The 15,217-nt window shown below is 46.8% G+C and overlaps 1 protein-coding gene across 8 annotated transcripts; it reads left to right on the top strand.

Moving 5' to 3' along the window:
- The first annotated feature begins 1,282 nt into the window (after positions 1–1,282).
- GPRASP1 (G protein-coupled receptor associated sorting protein 1) lies at positions 1,283–14,376 on the top strand. Of its 8 annotated transcripts, none has more exons than XM_011967739.1 (6): positions 1,283–1,292; positions 6,810–6,875; positions 7,459–7,549; positions 8,118–8,185; positions 8,509–8,586; positions 8,859–14,376. In XM_011967739.1, exon 6 carries the CDS (start codon positions 9,193–9,195, stop codon positions 13,378–13,380), a length of 4,188 nt encoding a protein of 1,395 aa, XP_011823129.1. In that variant the 5' UTR covers positions 1,283–1,292; positions 6,810–6,875; positions 7,459–7,549; positions 8,118–8,185; positions 8,509–8,586; positions 8,859–9,192; the 3' UTR covers positions 13,381–14,376. The 8 variants fall into 8 exon arrangements, with proteins under 8 accessions (XP_011823129.1, XP_011823128.1, XP_011823135.1 ...); XM_011967740.1 differs by lacking the exon at positions 1,283–1,292 and adding an exon at positions 6,968–7,014 and having other exon boundaries at positions 6,681–6,875; XM_011967738.1 differs by lacking the exon at positions 1,283–1,292 and having other exon boundaries at positions 6,512–6,875.
- Positions 14,377–15,217: the final 841 nt, after the last annotated feature.

The following is a 15,217-nucleotide window of genomic DNA, read 5'->3' as shown; positions in this document are numbered from 1 at the left end:
GGATATCCAGTTCTCTCATTACCATCACCACATGTAGAAAAAGGACAAGATTTTTAATAAATGGTGATTGAGTCCTGTATTAGTTTGTTTTCACGCTGCTGATAAAGATGTATCCAAAACTGGGAACAAAAAGAGGTTTAATTGGACTTACAGTTCCACATGGCTCGGGAGGCCTCAGAATTATGGCAGGAGGTAAAAGGCACTTCTTACATGGCGGCAGCAAGAGAAAAATGAGGAAGAAACAAAATCATCAGAAACCCCTGATAAGCCCGTAAGATTTCATGAGTCTTATTCACTATCACAAGAATAGCACAGGAGAGACCACCCCCCGATTCAATTACCTCCTCCTGGGTCCTAACCACAACACATGGGAATTCTGGGAGATACAATTTGAGTTGAGATTTTGGTGGGGACAAGGCCAAAACATATCATTCTGCCCCTGGCCCCTCCAAATCTCATGTCCTCACATTTTAAAACCAATTATGGCTTCCCAACAATCCCCCAAAGTCTTAACTCATTTCAGCATCAGCCCAAAAGTCCACAGTCCAAAGTCTCGTGAGACAAGGCGAGTCCTTTCTGCCTATGAGCTTGTAAAATCAAAACCAGTCTAGTTTCTTCCTGGATACAATGGGGGTGCAGGTAGTGGGGTAAGTACAACCATTCCAAATGGGAGAAATTGGCCAAAAAGAAAGGGTTACAGAGCCCATGCAAGTCCGAAATCCAGTGGGGCAGTCAAATTTTAAAGCTTCAAAATGATCTCCTTCAACTCTAGGTCTCACATCCAGGTCATGCTGATGCAAGAAGTGGGTTCCCACAGTCTTGGGCAGCTCTGCCCTGTGGCTTTGCAGGGTACAGCCTCCCTCCTAGCTGCTTTCATGGGTTGGCATTGTTTGTGGCTTTTCCATGTACACGGTGCAAGCTGTCAGTGGATCTACCATTCTGGGGTCTGGAGGATGGTGGCGTCTTCTCACAGCTCCGCTAGGTGGTGCCTAAGTAGGGACTCTGTGAGTGTTCTGACCCCACATTTCCCTTCTGCACTGCCCTAGCAGAGGTTCTCCATAAGGGCCCCGCCCCTGTAGCAAACTTTTACCTGGGCATCCAGGCATTTCTTACATTCTGAAATCTAGGCAGAGATTCCCACACCTCAGTTCTTGACTTCTGTACACCTGCATGCTCAACACCACGTGGAAACTGCCAAGGCTTGGGGCTTCCACCCTCTGAAGCCACAGCCCAAGCTGTATGTTGGCCCCTTTTGACCACAGCTGGAGCAGCTGGGACACAGGGCACCAAGTGCCCAGGCTGTATACAGCATGGGAACCCTGTGCCCAGCCCACAAGAACAGTTTTTTCCTCCTGGGCCTCTGGGCCTGTGATTGGAGGGACTGCCGGGAAGTTCTCTGACATGGCCTGGAGACATTTTCCCCTTGGTCTTGGGGATTAACATTAGGCTCCTTGCTACTTATGCAGATTTCTGCAGCCGGCTTGAATTTCTCCCCAGAAAATGGGTTTTTATTTCTTATTACATAGTCAGGCTGCAAACTTTCCAAACTTTTATGCTCTGCTTCTCTTATAAAACTGAATGCCTTTAACAGCACCCAAGTTACCTCTTGAATGCTTTGCTGCTTAGAAATTTAATCCACCAGATACCTTAAATTATCTCTCTGAAGTTCAAAGTTCCACAGATCTCTATGGCAGGGGCAAAATGCTGCCAGTCTCTTTGCCAAAACATAACAAGAGTCACCTTTGCTCCAGTTCCCAACAAGTCCCTCATCTCCATCTGAGACCATCTCTGCCTGAATTTTATTGTCCATATTGCTATCAACATTTTGGGCAAAGCCATTCAACAAGTCTCTAGGAAGTTCCAAACTTTCCCACATTTTCCTGTCTTCTTCTGACCTCTGCCTGTTACCCAGTTTCAAAGTCAGTTTCACATTTTGGGGTGTCTTTTGAGCAACACCCCACTCTACTGGTACCAATTTACTGTATTAGTTTGTTTTCGCGCTGCTGATAAATGCATATCCGAGACTGGGAAGAAAAAGAGGTTTAATTGGACTTACAGTTCCACATGACTGGGGAGGCCTCAGAATCATGGCAGGAGGTAAAAGGCACTTCTAACATGGCAGTGACAATATAAAAATAAGGAGGAAGCACAAATAGAAACCCCTGATAAACCCATCAGATTTTGTGAGACTTATTCACTATCATGAGAATAGCATGGGAGAGACCAGCCCCCATGATTCAATTACCTCCCCCTAGGTCCCTCCCACAACACGTGGGAATTCTGGGAGGTACAATTCGAGTGGAGATTTGGGTGGGGACACAGTCAAACCATATCAAGTCCCATCAATGGAATGTGAGTGGAAATGATGTGAGCATTTCTTCACCATGGATTTTAAGAAGGAAATGAACTACTTCTATTCTCCTTTTTCTCATTTGCTGGCTAGATGCAGGCTGTGATGAGGCCTTATCATGATGAGGCAGGAAGTGATGGTTAGTTAATGAGAAACAACAACAAAAGGTAGTGTAGATTTCTCATTATTTTTTCTATTATAGAAAGCAACTTGACATTCCATTAATTTCTAATATTTATTGGCATTGTGGAAATTCAGGTTTTCTTCTCCCTGTAAAGCTAATTAGCTCTCCTTGCCAGCTCCTATAGTTCTAAAAATCCTCAAGGGGTATTTCCCATGTCCTGAATTTTTGGGGTTTTCCTGTGATTCTTCCAGTTGTTGCTGCCATTCTAAGCTGTATTGCCAGGCACTTAAGGTCCTCTAACTGTTCTAATTTTCCTAACCCCGCCTATACACAGGTTTTTCATGATGTCAGAGCTGAGTAGTAGTCAAAAGTTTAAATCCATGTTGGGAGGATATTTTCCTCTCTTTAGTTTATGCTTTATTAATGGGATCTGCACACTGGAGCGTTATAGAGTTTACTAAAAGACAGTTATTTCCTGGATATGTATAAACCTGCCTTTGCTATGATAGATATACAGTTGAGGGTTTCTGTTGGAACAGGCACAAATAGGAGTTCTATAATAATTTCAGCGTTGCTATTAGAATAGCTATACTTCCCTAATGGCAAGGCATTGTTCATGGGCTAGGGTCCTTGTGCCTGACTTGGTTTTTCTTCAAGATTAATTCTCTTGAAGTAGACCCCATCCCAAATATGACCTGAAAATATTCTTCGGTCAGGCCTCCCCACCAGTTCTGCAAATGTGCCCTGTCTCAGGTAGTAGAGGCAGGCTGAGATCTTTCCCATAGCATTTTCAGGCTACACTGAAAATAGACATCTGTTGGGCCAATTTCACCATATAGTTCACCAGACCCACCTCAGCCTAGTTATTCCTGACTACAGGGGACTTTAATTTCTGTGTACAACCTTTGAAACTTTGGGATAGAAGGAGATACATTATAAGAAAACACAGGGTTTGGCTCAGCCTTGGCCAAAAGAGAAGTCTCAGAAGGAAGCTTTGCTTGAGGCCCATAAAGGATGGTATAGAGGCAAGTAAAGCTAAATAGGCAAAAACAAGTCCGTGACCATGGTGATTGAGACAGACAAGAGGAGAAAGGCAAGTGATAGGCTGGTGTGCAAGTTCATGAGCATGTGTGAGGGTGGTGGGTGGGATTTGGAAGAAAACAGTGAGTATGATGAGTGAGTACAGCTGCATCTGTATCATGGACTTAATGCTTATAGATTATTTGGCTCTGACATTTAGATTTCAGAGGTAAGTCAGGGTTACACAGGTGCTAGTGTAGGCACTGAGGAGTAGAAAGATGACTGTTGGAATTTATTGAACTGGAATCAATTATAGAAGGAAATAAATAGTGCTTAGCAGTCAGAATATCTTATTTCAATCTTTTATTTGCTCAAAGGTTTTAAAAATAATAATCTATTTGATACATACCCATACAAAGCTAACACATGAAAAGCTTAAAGTAGGGCCTTTATCACTGCAATACATACTAACCAATACAAGACGATGTTTTCTAAGAGTACTGACAACAAATTATCCAACACACATTTTAAAGTTTCACACAGTAAAATTTGTCAGCTTTTGGTAGAACCATTCATCTGTCAGTAAATATCTTGGAATAAAGATCCTAGCACCTCCAGAATTACCACAGAAGCTTGCACAAGTGTGATTTTGTACATACTTATAAAACAGTGAAGGGGATTGGTGGCTGTATTGGTGAGATGAGCTCTAAAGTATTTCTCAGAGACTGAAGCACAGGTAAAGAAAGGCAATGGGAATAGAATTCATCAGGATGGTGAGTGTATTCTGTTCCTACTCCTGCTGTTGTTACCAACCAACACAGTGGGTAGGTTCAGTCATTTGACATCAACCCCATGACCACAGCAAGGATTTAGTAAGGGGATTTATTACTTGTAACAAAGTAATGAGAACACTAGGGATACTTCCCAAAACAGTGTCTCCCTGAGATGGGGGCTGGGTCAGGTTTTCTTTCTTTCTTTCTTTCTTTTTTTTTTTTTTTTTTTGTGAGAGGAAGCCTCCCTCTGTCGCCCAGGCTGGAGTGCAGTGGCGTGATCTCGATCTCGGCTCACTGCAAGCTCCGCCTCCCAGGTTCACGCTATTCTTCTGCCTCAGCCTCCCGAGTAGCTGGGACTATAGGCGTCCACCACTGCGCCCGGCTAATTTTTTTGTATTTTTTAGTAGAGACGGGGTTTCACCGTGATCTCAATCTCCTGATCTTGTGATCCGTCCACCTCGGCCTCCCAAAGTGCTGAGATTACAGGCGTGAGCCACCGTGCCCGGCCTTAAAGGTTTTCATAAACATAGGGTATTAAGGGTATATCCTGGTGGCTTCTGATCTTACAATGAGGTGATGCTGAGAGGCATGATCTGACTGGTTCCTGCCATGCAGTGTCCATTTCTTAATTCAGCCCTGCTCCTAATTCCAAACACTAACATTCTCCCTCTGATTGCATGCTTGGTTCATCTGGGGATGCTCACCTAACATGATCTGAGGGTCCCTGGCAACTGAAAGACAACGCACAACTTTGTTATATAAAAGTTAAACTAGATAGGTCTTGGGCTGCTACCCTGTAACCAGTTACCATACATGGAATGGCTTAAAATAATACCAATTTATTATTGTCTTACAGTCCTGGAGGTTGGAAATCTGCAAAGGGCTTCAGCACATTAAAATCAGGATGTTGCCAGAGGAGCTATCGCTCTGGGATTTCTAGGGAAGAATCTGTTTCTTTGTCTTTTCCAGGTTCTGGAGACAGCCTGTATTTCTTGGATCTTGGCTTCCTTCCATCTTCAAAGCCAACAATGACTAGTGTAGACTTTCTCATGCTGCTTCAATCTAACATGGAGTCCCTGCCTTCCACATCTAAAGTACCCTTTCAATTACATTGGCCAATCCAGCATAATCTTAAATTAAACTCAGCTGAATAGCAATCTTAATGATCCTTGGTCAGGTAATAGAAAATGGTACATGTTCTGGAGAACAGGACGTGGACATCTTTAGGGGACCATTACCTGCCAAACACAATGAGGGTAGCGTCTAAATGAGTTTTCAAATGGACGGCAGTAACAACATCGACTTGGTGTTTAACCACATTGCTCTGTCTGTCCCATGCAGGAAGCAGGGAAAGGAGGGGCTCAAGAGTAGAGGACGGATGTGGGGGTGAAAGAAGAGGATTCAAAAGGAGCCAGGTTGCTTTGTCTCAGGGAGGGGGGTGCACAGTGAGATCCTCTCCAGAGAATGACTGCTTAAACAATAGGTAGTTGTGGAAGGTGGCTGAGATCCAAGCTGGTTCGAATACCAGCCACGTTTCCACAGTGCCAAGTATCATGGCAAGAGAAGACTTGACAGGGAACTGAAGAGGAGCCAGGACCATCCCTACCTGGTGCCATCAAAGAGAAAGGACTGTTATGACCTCCTGCGGGTCCTGACAGGGAAAGGCCCTCTTTCGGGGGCAACTGTGAAGACGGTGCAATGCCAACGTGAGCCACCATTTGAAATGAGAAAAAGCGGTGTGGCAGAAAGAAATGAGTCTGGTGCAGACAAGTGGTTGGTTTCCTAGGGTCAGAGGTCTAGGTCTACCTTCTTTTAGAAGAGAGGCAGTGGTGAGGCCTTGATGGGAGCCCCCTGCCCCGGAGTTCACTTAAGAGCAGGTGTACCTTCCTCCCCTGCGTGACTCCATGAAGCTGAGAAAGAAACGCACAGAACGACCACCCTAGAGCCCCGGGTCTGTCTGGCCTGAAATCGCCTCTCCCCTCCCACACTGCAATACTGACACCCCCTCTCCCATTAGCGTCCAGGAAGGAGGGTGAGCAGACTAGGGAGAGGGAGAGGGCAAACACCCAGCAGTCCTTGTAGGAGGGCGGTCGGGGCGGGGGTGCAGACACACCAAGGAGCGGTTTGGTATCCATCCGCTGCTCCCTCCAGCGCAGCTCTTCCCGACCTCGCGATCCTGTCCCCTGCCCGGGCCCGCAGCCGCCCGCCCGTGCCATATATTATAGCAGCGCCAGAAATGTGGTGGTGGTCGCCACGTTAGGGTCCGCGGGGGCCTCCTGAGGCACCCTGGTGCCAATCCGCAGGGCCAGGCTGGGGCTCGTCGTGGCCCCGCCCACCTCTGGGTTGGAACTAAGGTGGTTCTGTGAGGGGGGCGTCGAGCACTTTCGCGCCGTATCCTTCCGCCCCCCTTCCCGACACCCTTGCGGCGAGTGGTTCCTGCCGCATCCTGCGCAGCCCCTGCCCAGTTTGGTGCAGAGGCGTGGGGGGCGGGACTCGTTTTTGCCATTCGGATCGCTGGGAAAGCGGTGGGAATCCAGCTGAGGAGCCGCCAGAGGAGAGCTGAAGAGAGGAGGGGGAGGCCGACGACCTGGGCTCTGGGCCTCTGAAGGCAAGTTGGGGTGCGTGAGGTGGGGGGCAGTGGTGTGGGGGTGGTCCGCCAGGGTGGATCGGCTGGCAACCTGCCCCCGCCCCCCCTGACAGCCTGGCAAGGAGGAGACGATCCGGTCGGAGCCGGGCGCCGGAGAGAGGTGCGCAGTGCCCGAGATCCCTGCTATGAGGAGGCCCTGACTGGTGCGGGCCAGGCCGGGCCAAGGGCTGAGGGGCTGGCTCCAGAGGAGCTGTCAGATCGTCTGGAGGAGAACCGCGCTAACCGCTTCCCGGCCAGCTTTGCAGGCGCCCGCGCGCCGCCCTCGACGGTTTCTATACCTAGAGAGGGCTGTGGGGGAGGCTCCTTCGGGAGAAATGGCCAAACGGGAGCCGTTGTGGGGGACGCCCGGGGAGGCAATTGTGGGGGCGCCTGGGGAGGCCCTTGTGGCCGGCGTCCCAGCTCTGTGCCCAGCCTACGGGAGGTGGGCCGCGTTCGCTGCTCCAGGCCCTGATTCGGGAAAGGGGCCTGTGGGGCCGCGTATCCTGGGTGCTGTCCCTTCCCACAGGCTCCAGGTTGAGGTCAAAGTCTTCTGTCTGCGCGGTAGGTCTGGCGTATTCTGACAGGACACAGTGAGCATCTGTAGAGGAGAGGCTTGAGATAAAGGAGGAGCACGAGTATTGCCTGGATTTCTGGAGGTGTGTGGGGATGTGGGGTGGGCGCCAAACACTGGAGAACCGAATCGGGGTCGGAGACTGCGACCAGAGCAGGTCAGGCATCCAGGAGCACCTCCTAATCTTCCCCTCTCTGATGGTGTTCCAGGCGCTTCCCCCACCTTTCATTCCTGCCTGCCTCCCCCACAGTCCTAAACTGGGGACTTGAAGGGTGAGCTTTGGAGGTAGGGATGATGAGGGAGACATACTGACAAGTACCAATTCACAACCTGTTTTCTAGAATATGCGGCGCCCTTCCCCCATTTTATGCTGCGCAGAGCAAGGGGATGTGGCGCACCTAGTGGTGAATCCTCAGAATTGGAGAAGGAAGTAATGAGAAGAGTATGACGTCAGGAGAAGGAGTTGTTATCTCTAGAACCTTGAAGCAGGGCCTAAACAAAATGAGAATATTCCACCAGCAAAACCCCGAATGTTGAAAGACAGATATCAATAATATGGGGATTCTTATCCTTGGCGTTGGTTTCTCTACCAAGGGCTCTACTGCCACCCCTCATTTCCTGACTGTCTTCCTTTTTCATCTGTTTGTCCATAGGCCTGCTTTAAGGCTGGCCAGTTCTGCAAGAAAGGCAAGGAGGAGGAGACTGGCTCACAGCTCTGGAGGTTGGTGAGAAGGGGGAGGGGTCAGTTCAGGGGACAGTTGGAGAAAGAGAGCATGGCAGGTGGCTTTGAGCCCAGTGGGTGCAGACTCACTTCTACTCTGCTGGATTTGCACAGTGTCAGCATCCTTTTTATTTCTTGCAGGAGACACGAGATAGGTGTAGGTTGGGTTGTGACTCAGAAAAGACCTGAGAGCAGGGACCAGGACTCAGGAAACAATAGATACATTGAACCCTTGAATGGGAAGAGAGATATTTGTCACAGGGGCCAGAGTGCCTGCCTATCTACCATTCTCCATTCTCTCCTGTATGTTTACTTGTCTGTAGGACCCCCTTCTGTCAGCTGTGGGGCTTGACACCACTTGAACAAGAAAAGGAGGGGGAAACTGCACCACATCAGTGAAGGTTGGTATGAGAGCGGGTATACTTTTGGGGGGGGGTGGTGGAGACCAGCATGGGTCCAGGAGTGATTAGGGTCCAATCTGGGGACTTCTCAGCCCCTCCCATTGCCAACACACTTTCCCACCGTTGTTGGACCTGTTTTGTAGCAGGCAGCTGGTCCAGAGAGACTTTCTCAAAGCCCAGCTGTCCCACCTAGCATTCAACATCAGTCTCACTGCACATGGGGTGACACAATTGGAAGAGACTCAAAGCCCCATTTCATTCTCTCTCCCTAGATCCACCTCCAGTGGCTGCTCTGCTGGTGGTGGAGTTGCTGCTGACAACCACCCTCAACGGGTCTGCACCCATCCAGGAAATATCTGTCTTCCTCAAGCTTGGTTGTGCCTGTTCTACACACTATCTGTATTATTGAATTATTGACTGAGACTGTGTTTGGGAAGGAGGCTGAGTGACTACTGGACTGGATATTGACTGTAACTCTTGTTTCCAAGCTTATATCCTCAATCATCTAAAGATCAGAGTGTGAAGAAACAAACCTGTGACAGATCTGTGGTTGAAGTTTAGACTGGGGGAGGAGTATATTACTGGACTTTCTTTGTAACTTGTACCATGACTGGGGCAGAGATTGAGTCTGGTGCCCAGGTCAAGCCTGAAAAGAAGCCTGGGGAAGAGGTTGTAGGTGGGGCTGAGATAGAGAATGATGTCCCTCTGGTTGTCAGACCCAAGGTTAGGACCCAGGCCCAGATAATGCCTGGGGCAAGGCCCAAGGATAAGTCCAAGGTTATACCTGGAGCAAGCACCAAAGTTGAGACAAGTGCAGTGGGTGGGGCACGTCCTAAGAGTAAGGCCAAGGCAATACCTGTTTCACGATTTAAGGAAGAAGCCCAGATGTGGGCTCAGCCCAGGTTTGGTCCTGAAAGATTGTCTAAGACAGAGAGAAACTCCCAGACCAATATCATAGCCTCTCCACTTGTCAGTACTGATTCTGTGTTGGTTGCTAAAACAAAGTACCTGTCTGAGGATAGAGAACTGGTTAATACAGACACTGAGAGCTTTCCTGGAAGGAAGGCCCATTACCAAGCAGGATTCCAACCTTTCTTTAGGTCAAAGGAGGAGACCAATATGGGGTCCTGGTGCTGTCCTAGGCCTACCTCCAAACAAGAAGTCTCTCCTAATTCTGATTTCAATTGGGTAGACAAATCTTCTGTGAGTTCCTTGTTCTGGAGTGGAGATGAGGTCACTGCAAAATTTCATCCTGGGAATAGGGTAAAAGACAGTGCCAGATCCAGGCACATGGCCAATCAAGAGGCTAATACCATGTCTAGGTCCCAAACTAACCAGGAGCTCTACATTTCATCTAGTTCTGGTTCTGAGGATGAGTCTGTAATGACACCCTGGTTCTGGGCCAGAGATAAAACCAACACCTGGTCTGGGCCCAGGGAAGATCCCAATAGCAGGTCCAGGTTTAGGGCTAAGAAAGAAGTCTATGTTGAATCCAGTTCTGGGTCTGAGCATGAAGACCATTTGGAATCTTGGTTTGGGGCTGGAGAGGAGGCCAAATTCAGGTGCAAAATGAGAGCCGGGAAGGAGACCAATAACAGGGCCAGGCATAGGGCCAAACGAGAAGCTTGCATTGATTTCATGCCTGGGTCTATAGATGTAATTAAAAGAGAGTCCTGTTTCTGGCCTGAAGAAAATGCTAATACCTTTTCAAGGCCCATGATCAAGAAAGAGGCTAGGGCCAGAGCAATGGCAAAGGAAGAGGCTAAAACGAAGGCCCGAGCCAGGGCCAAGCAAGAAGCCAGGTCAGAGGAGGAAGCCCTCATTGGGACCTGGTTCTGGGCTACAGATGAGTCCAGCATGGCAGATGAAGCCAGCATCGAGTCCAGTCTACAAGTGGAGGATGAGTCCATAATTGGGAGTTGGTTCTGGACTGAAGAAGAGGCCAGTATGGGGACTGGGGCTAGCAGTAAATCCAGACCGAGGACTGATGGAGAGCCTGTTGGTGATTCCTTATTTGGGACTGGGGAAAAGACCAGTATGAAAACTGGGGCTGAGGCCACCTCTGAATGTATACTAGCAGCTGATGATGAACAGGTCATTATTGGTTCCTGGTTCTGGGCTGGTGAAGAGGTCAACCAAGAGGCTGAGGAAGAGACCATTTTTGGGTCTTGGTTCTGGGTCACTGATGCAGCCAGTGTGGAATCTGGTTTTGGGGTCAGCTGTGAGTCCAGGTCAAGGTCTGAGGAAGAAGAGGTCATTGGTCCCTGGTTTTGGTCTGGAGAACAAGTTGATATAGAGGCTGGGATTGGAGAAGAGGCCAGGCCAGGAGCTGAAGAAGAGACAATATTCGGGTCCTGGTTTTGGGCTGAAAACCACACCTATATGGATTGTAGGGCTGAAGCTAGCTGTGGCACCATGCAAGGGGCTGAGGAGGAGGGGCCCATTATTGGGTCCTGGTTTTGGACCAGAGTAGAAGCTTGTGTGGAGGGTGATGTCAACAGCAAGTCTAGCCTGGAAGACAAGGAAGAGGCCATGATACCATGTTTTGGGGCCAAAGAAAAGGTCAGTATGAAGCATGGGACTGATGTCAGATGCAGATTTATGGCAGGGGCTGAGGAGACCAATAATAGGTCTTGCTTCTGGGCAGAAAAAGAACCCTGTATGTATCCTACCTGTGGAGGAATTTGGAAGACTAGGCCAGAGGAGGAAGAGGACATTGTCAGTTCATGGTTCTGGTCCAGAAAATACACAAAGCCAGAGGCCATTATAGGGTCCTGGTTATGGGCTACAGAAGAGAGTAATATAGATGGAACTGGAGAAGAGGCCAAGTTATTGACTGAAGAGGAGACCATGATCAATTCCTGGTTCTGGAAAGATGAAGCCATTTCAGAGGCTACTGACAGAGAAGAGTCCAGGCCAGAAGCTGAGGAGGGGGACATTATTGGTTCTTGGTTCTGGGCTGGAGAAGAGGACAGACTAGAGCCAGCTGCTGAGGTTAGAGAAGAGGACAGGCTAGTAGCTGAGAAAGAAGGTATTGTTGGTTCCTGGTTTGGGGCCAGAGAAGAGACCATTAGAAGAGAGGCTGGGTCTTGCAGCAAATCCAGTCCTAAAGCTGAAGAGGAAGAAGTCATTATTGGGTCCTGGTTCTGGGAAGAAGAGGCCAGTCTGGAGGCAGTGGCAGGAGTCGGCTTTGAGTCAAAGCCAGGGACTGAGAAGGAAGAAATCACTGTTGGGTCCTGGTTCTGGCCTGAAGAAGAAACCAGTATAGAGGCTGGATCTCAGGCAGTAGAGGAGATGGAGTCAGAGACTGAAGAGGAAACCATTTTTGGGTCCTGGTTCTGGGCTGGAAAAGAAGTCAGTGAAGAAGCAGGACCATGCTGTGTATCCAAGTCAGAGGATGATGAAGAGATGATTATTGAGTCCTGGTTCTGGTCTGGAGACAAAGCCACTAAGGAAACTGGAACTGTGGCCACCTGTGAATCTAAGCCAGAAAATGAGGAAGGGGCCATTGTTGGGTCTTGGTTTGAAGCTGAAGATGAGGTAGATAACAGGACTGACAATGGAAGCAACTGTGAGTCCAGGACATTAGCTGATGAAGATGAGGCCATAGTGGGGTCCTGGTTCTGGGCAGGAGATGAGGCCCATTTTGAATCAAATCCTAGCCCCGTGTTCAGGGCCATTTGCAGGTCTACGTGTTCGGTTGAACAGGAGCCTGATCCTTCACGCAGGCCTCAGAGTTGGGAGGAGGTTACTGTTCAGTTCAAGCCTGGTCCATGGGGTAGGGTCGGCTTCCCATCTATAAGCCCCTTTAGATTTCCAAAAGAGGCAGCATCTTTATTCTGTGAAATGTTTGGGGGCAAACCCAGGAACGTGGTACTTAGCCCAGAAGGGGAAGATCAGGAATCTTTGCTTCAGCCTGATCAGCCTGATCCTGAGTTCCCATTTCAGTATGATCCTTCCTACCGGTCAGTCCAGGAAATTCGAGAGCATCTTAGGGCCAAAGAGAGTGCAGAGCCTGAGAGTTGGTCCTGTAGCTGCATACAATGTGAGCTGAAAATTGGTTCTGAAGAGTTTGAAGAACTTCTTTTATTAATGGAAAAAATTCGGGATCCTTTTATTCATGAAATATCTAAAATTGCAATGGGTATGAGAAGTGCTTCTCAATTTACCCGAGATTTCATTCGAGATTCAGGTGTTGTCTCACTTATTGAAACCTTGCTTAATTATCCATCCTCCCGAGTTAGAACAAGGTTTTTGGAAAATATGATTCGCATGGCCCCACCTTATCCGAATCTAAACATGATTCAGACATACATATGTAAAGTGTGTGAGGAAACCCTTGCTTATAGCTTGGATTCCCCAGAACAGCTGTCTGGAATAAGGATGATTAGACATCTTACTATTACTACTGACTATCACACACTGGTTGCCAATTATATGTCTGGGTTTCTCTCCTTATTAGCTACAGGCAATACCAAAACAAGGTTTCATATTTTGAAAATGCTACTGAATTTGTCTGAAAATCTTTTAATGACGAAAGAACTACTCAGTGCTGAAGCAGTGTCAGAATTTATGGGTCTTTTTAACAGGGAAGAGACAAATGACAATATTCAAATTGTTCTTGCAATATTTGAGAATATTGGTAACAATATCAAAAAAGAAACAGTGTTCACTGATGATGATTTCAATCTTGAGCCGCTTATTTCTGCATTCCACAAAGTTGAGAAATTTGCTAAGGAACTGCAAGGCAAAACAGACAATCAAAATGACCCTGAAAGGGACCAAGAAAATTAGTAATGTTTAATTACTGACCTCAGATTGTCCTTATGTTCCTGAGTTATGATCTTTGAGTAATGCTTTGGCTTTAACAGTTGGTTCTGTGTTGCAACATATATCTTTAGTGCTGACACTAACTTTGTCCAACTCTGTCTGTAAGCTGGAGCATTTTTCTGATGCCAACTGAATATTAGAGCTGAAAACACATTTTGTTGATATTTGTCTTGTCCAGATTGTGATGTTCGGTATTTGAGCTTATAGTGAACTGAGCCATCATAAATAAGCCACCCTTCTGATTGTCGTTCTACTGTATGTGTGTGTGTGTGTATGTATATATATATTTGAGTGTTGTTTGTGTTTCAATAAAGTTATATGGTAAAGTTGGCAGAAATCACCCTTCTTCTCGAACTTAAATACAGACCCAATGATAACACATGAATACACATAGAGATAATTAATATATGAATAATATGTTCCTTTCAAAAGTTTTTTCTCAGATTTCAACACAAAAATTACCAGGGACTGCTATGTAGGGCATACTTCAGAGAAAAAGTAGCTACTTCGGTTGGACTCTGAAGTTTGGGAAAGAGGTTGGTGGTGTAAAAAAAAAAAAGCATGGAGTTGGGAAAAATTTTCCTATGGGAGTGAGGTATCCTGTTTGCCTAGAGTGAGTGAGAGGAATATATTAAACAATGTAGAGGATGACATAAGTTTTAAAGAGCTGAGAATTTGCATTTTACAGCTCAGAGCACAGCTGCTGCTTCCATACTACCTAAAGGGCAAAATAGTAAGACAGGAAAGCATAGGGATTTGATTGAGTCAGGAAGACGATTTAATCATGATGGTACCATGGTAAGTGCTAAGGTAACATCATACAGCCAGTAAACATGATTATGTATAGGGTTTTAAATTAGCAAAAGCCCTGACACTTTTGATATTTCATATAATAGAGAACACTGGTGTCATACATGGAAAGTATGATCCCATTTGAAAAATAAATGTGAACTGACCAAACTCATGTGAAGTGAATATTATTTAATAATAGAATTCTACAATGATATAAAATGTATCAAAGGAATGAAGAGGTAAGAGAGACTACAATTTCAGAAGAACTGGCTTGTCAAATAAAAAATAAAAATTATTTAAAGGACCAAATTGTAAAATTACCAAAGTTCCTGAGTTCATCCCACATATATTTTTACATTTAAAAAGGTTGGAACATGTATCTTCAGACAGTAGCAAGAGACAGGAATAAAGTCGGTTTGGGGAGAGAGTCTAGGATAACAGGAAATATGCAAAGTTTTATTTTCTCAGGAAAAAAACCCCCAAAAAACTAGATACAGTGACCTTTTTACATTTGGTTTGCCTCAGGATGCAAAGTGCTTTTTACCACCTGATCTCATTTCTCATTACTATTTCTGGTTCATTATAAATGATATAAATTAAATTTCAATATGATGTTAGTTTGCTAAGGTTTACAAAAGTAGGGCAAAGTGGCAGTTTTGCCTCCCTTCACAAATCAAAAGTTTTAACAGGGATCATCCTGGTGGTGCAAATTGGAGTTTGAATGTTTGCTTTGCTTACTAGCATTTTTCAAGACAGATCTTGCGTGTGTTTTAGTATGTCGCTCGAGTCGTATACAAAATATTACAAATCACTTCATCTCCCAAATCTTCATCGAATGTTCCTCGCTAGTCCTCCAGAGCAAAGCCCGGCCTTCCTTCCAGCTGTCTGGGCCAGGAGCTTGAGGGTCTTCTAGCAAGCACCCCGGAGGCTGTCTTCTGACTGTCATCCAGGGCTGTGGCGAACTAGCTGACTACGCAGTCACGTGGAGGGGTGGGGCGGCGGGCGGGGG

Source organism: Mandrillus leucophaeus, unplaced genomic scaffold (assembly GCF_000951045.1).
Source record: "Mandrillus leucophaeus isolate KB7577 unplaced genomic scaffold, Mleu.le_1.0 Scaffold809, whole genome shotgun sequence".
NCBI lineage: Eukaryota > Metazoa > Chordata > Mammalia > Primates > Cercopithecidae > Mandrillus > Mandrillus leucophaeus.
The sequence above is the reverse complement of the archived record's forward strand: the minus strand, read 5'-3'. Positions and strand labels throughout refer to the sequence as shown.